The sequence below is a fragment of the Oryzias melastigma genome, linkage group LG22, assembly GCF_002922805.2.
Source record: "Oryzias melastigma strain HK-1 linkage group LG22, ASM292280v2, whole genome shotgun sequence".
NCBI classification, from domain to species: Eukaryota; Metazoa; Chordata; class Actinopteri; order Beloniformes; family Adrianichthyidae; genus Oryzias; species Oryzias melastigma.
Genome location: NC_050533.1, coordinates 691,570 through 694,715, shown reverse-complemented (window position 1 = coordinate 694,715; position 3,146 = coordinate 691,570). Strand labels below are relative to the sequence as shown.

Sequence of the window (3,146 nt, the reverse complement as noted above, 5' to 3'; positions counted from 1 at the left end):
GGCTTGGGACCGGCACAATGAGACCCTGGCTTGGGCCCCTCGTGGCTACATCTGAAAAGCTTCTAGTTTTCATGTTTCAGAGTAAGTTCTTCAGTTTTAGAAAAGCAGCTTCATCACGACAAACAGAACCTCGTCATTTTCATCCAGCTGTTCCTTCAGACTGATCTGCTGCAGATCACCTGGATCAGGTGATCAGGTGATCTGGGCATCATCCCTCAGGAACTCTCCTTTGTACATTCCTCCATCGTTCAGATTCTCCTCTGTTTCCTAACGGTGGCGGCGGGCGCCATGCAGCTACATCAGGGTCGGCATCAGAGCAGCAGAAAGCAGCAAGGCTTACAGGTGAGTGGTGGGCGGAGCTCGTACCTGGAGCCACAGGAGACTGTGGAGAAGAGGTTGGCTTGGGCATGGGGGCGGAGGAGAAGGGGTCCTCAGGGGCGCCGCTGAAGGTGGTGGTGATCTGGGAGCAGAGCGAGCTGATGCTGTCGCCCTCGCCCTCCACCTCCGGAACTGCAGGAGAGAAAACCGAAACCAGGTTCTGATCCGGATTCATGCTGAAGATCCCCAGATGAATCAGGAAAATGTGGATCAAACGGGATCATTTCATTGATGAGAGTGAAGCCTTCTGGGTAATGAGGCTAAAAGACTTGGCAGAACTCGTCGGGGGCGGAGTCTAGGCTCAGGTGAGCTCCTCACCTGCGTTCTTGATGGGAAAGTCAGACCGGCGCTGCATGGTGGAGGGCAGCTCGTTCATGCGCAGCGACATGTGGCGTTTGAACGGCGACGTCTTCTGGCTGAGTGCCGGGAAGCCTCTGAAGGAGCCCTGCCGCGCCAGCGCCTCGGCGGGGGCGTGTCTGCGCGGGATGGCCTGGGGGCCCAGCGCGGCCACAGAGAGGGGCGGCGAGGATGAAGGGGAGGCGGGGCTTCCCGACTGCGGCGCAACAGGGTTTGTCACGCAGTTTGCGGGGTTTCCGGCCGCCGTCACGTCCGCCTCCACTGCAGAGAGACCAGAGAGCCGCCGTCACAGGTCCGCACGGACCGCTCACCTGGACGGCGGTCTCACACTGACCTTTCTTGACGTCCTGCAGCTGCCGCATCACTTCCTCTCGCTCTGCCGCCTCAGTTGCCGTGGTAACGCGGAAGGAGCCCTCCCGGGTGAAGGTGGTTCTGTTGGCATCGAAGGTCGCCGTGACGCCGCACTCTTTCTCCCGCTTCTGCTTCCTCTCCAGACAAGCAGCAAACGCACAGCCCACAGCGTGGCTGAGCCGCTCCCCCTGAAACACACCAGCCGGGCCTTCAGAACCACAGCTGCAGGCCGGAGGCCTCAGAACCGAGCCAGGACGGGTTCTCACTGAGTCTTTGATGGCCATGAAGCAGTGGCAGATCCAGCGCCGCGTGGTGCCGTCCCTGCAGATGTACGAGAAGGCCCGCTCAAAGTTCCGGTCCGGAGCACAGAAGGACACCTTCTCTATCGTCTGGTCCAGAATCAAGTCCTGCAGAAACACAACAGCCGGTCCTGATCTAGAACCTCACGGTCCTGTACTTCAGACCTGAACTGGACTTTCTGACAGAACTTTTTTAGAACAGAGACGGTCCATCAGTTCAGATTTAACCGCCTAAACAGCGGTCTGCAACCTTTAATGCTGACAGAACCATCCGGTCCAGGTTCTTATGGACCCAAACTGGGCCGAAAAGTTAGAAAAATACTCTTTATTTATGTTTTTGTGGCCATTAAGCCATTTATTTATGAAATATAGCTTTGAAATGTTCTCTACGGTTGAGTTTTTCTCTATACAACAAATTTCACTTCTTTCACATTCAAGTTCCTTTCAAAATAAAACCCAGCTTGTGTTTAATCAGATCCTCCTTCATCTTTTTTCTTCTTTTACTAGTGAGTGAAAACAAAACATTAGAGTAGAATTCACATTAATTTAAAATTGATTCATATGAATGCAATAAAAGTATGTTGCTCTGATTATAAACCACTCTGACAGAAGGTAAAAGCTTTCAATAAGTCAGGCCACATGTCAAAGTCAAGGCCCGGGGGCCGGACCCGGCCCTCCAGATCATTTTATTATATTGTTATCATGGCATTTTATATTAGGATATTTTGGAGATTAGCTAAAATTTCAGCTGCATGCTAGCTGTTCTGACTAATTTAGGCTTCTTTTTAGGCTAATTTGGGATTTAGCTAATATTTTAGCTGCCTATCAGCTTCAGCATCTTCAGCGGCCAAATTCAGCTTCCAGCATCACACTAGCATTATCACAGGTAATGTTATATATCTAGTTCATAATTAGGTTAAAAAGTTAAATTGTTCAATAAATGTTGATCCTGTTCGACCCGTGACCTAACGTGTGTTTTGGATCTTGGCCCCCTGTGCGACTGAGTTTGACCCCCCTGAGTTAGGCCCATCTGACATGTCAAAAATCTAAACATAAATTAATTAGTTAAGTTTGAAGTTTCTTCAAAGTATAAGAGCCCCGATGGAGGAATAACAGAGCCGAGTCTCTCGAGCCTTCAGGTTCCGAGCAGCTGAACAGAAACACCAACGTCAGGCGCAGTACTCCGGCTCTCCAGCAGGGGTCAGTGCAGCCCAATCCTGATCTTAACTCTGCTCCTGCAGGTGCAGGGCTCTGCAGAGCGCCCCCCCAGTAAAGGGAGGGGGTGTTACCTTGGTTTTGTCATCGACGACCCGGAGCCCGTCCGCAGAGACCCACAGCACGGCGCGCACCGCCTTCTTCCCCGCCTGCACACACACAACACATCAGCGGGTTCAGGTGAGAGCCCTCCCAGACCCCCCCTCCCAGACCCCCCCTTCAAGCCGCTCTCTGCACCTGTACGCAACAAAAGTATTCAGACACGCACACACGGCACACCTGTGAAGGAAACGCACAACAGAGCAGTGAGGTGGTGCACGGGTGACCCCTGAAACGCTCATTCACGCCTCCATCCTGGGCTCCTGCAGGAGGTGAAGGGAGGAGGGCGCGCCTGTTAATGTGCCCCACCCCAACATGAACCACACACATGCATTACTGCGCCTCTGCACACCTCCCCATCTGAAAGTGCTCGTCTTCTGCTGTCAAAGGTGATCCAAGAGTGAAGAGGAGGAAACAAAGAGGAGGAGGAGCAGGAGGAGCAGGAGG

The 3,146-nt window shown here is 52.9% G+C and overlaps 1 protein-coding gene across 1 annotated transcript in view; it reads right to left on the bottom strand.

Moving 5' to 3' along the window:
• The window catches only part of numb (NUMB endocytic adaptor protein), a gene marked incomplete in the record, with an annotated part of 40,486 nt that overhangs the window by 4,525 nt on the left and 32,815 nt on the right, over positions 1–3,146 (bottom strand). The window contains 5 exon segments of the mRNA XM_024275301.2: positions 367–510; positions 697–996; positions 1,070–1,274; positions 1,353–1,493; positions 2,675–2,749. Of these exon segments, the coding sequence (XP_024131069.1) occupies positions 367–510; positions 697–996; positions 1,070–1,274; positions 1,353–1,493; positions 2,675–2,749 (865 nt within the window).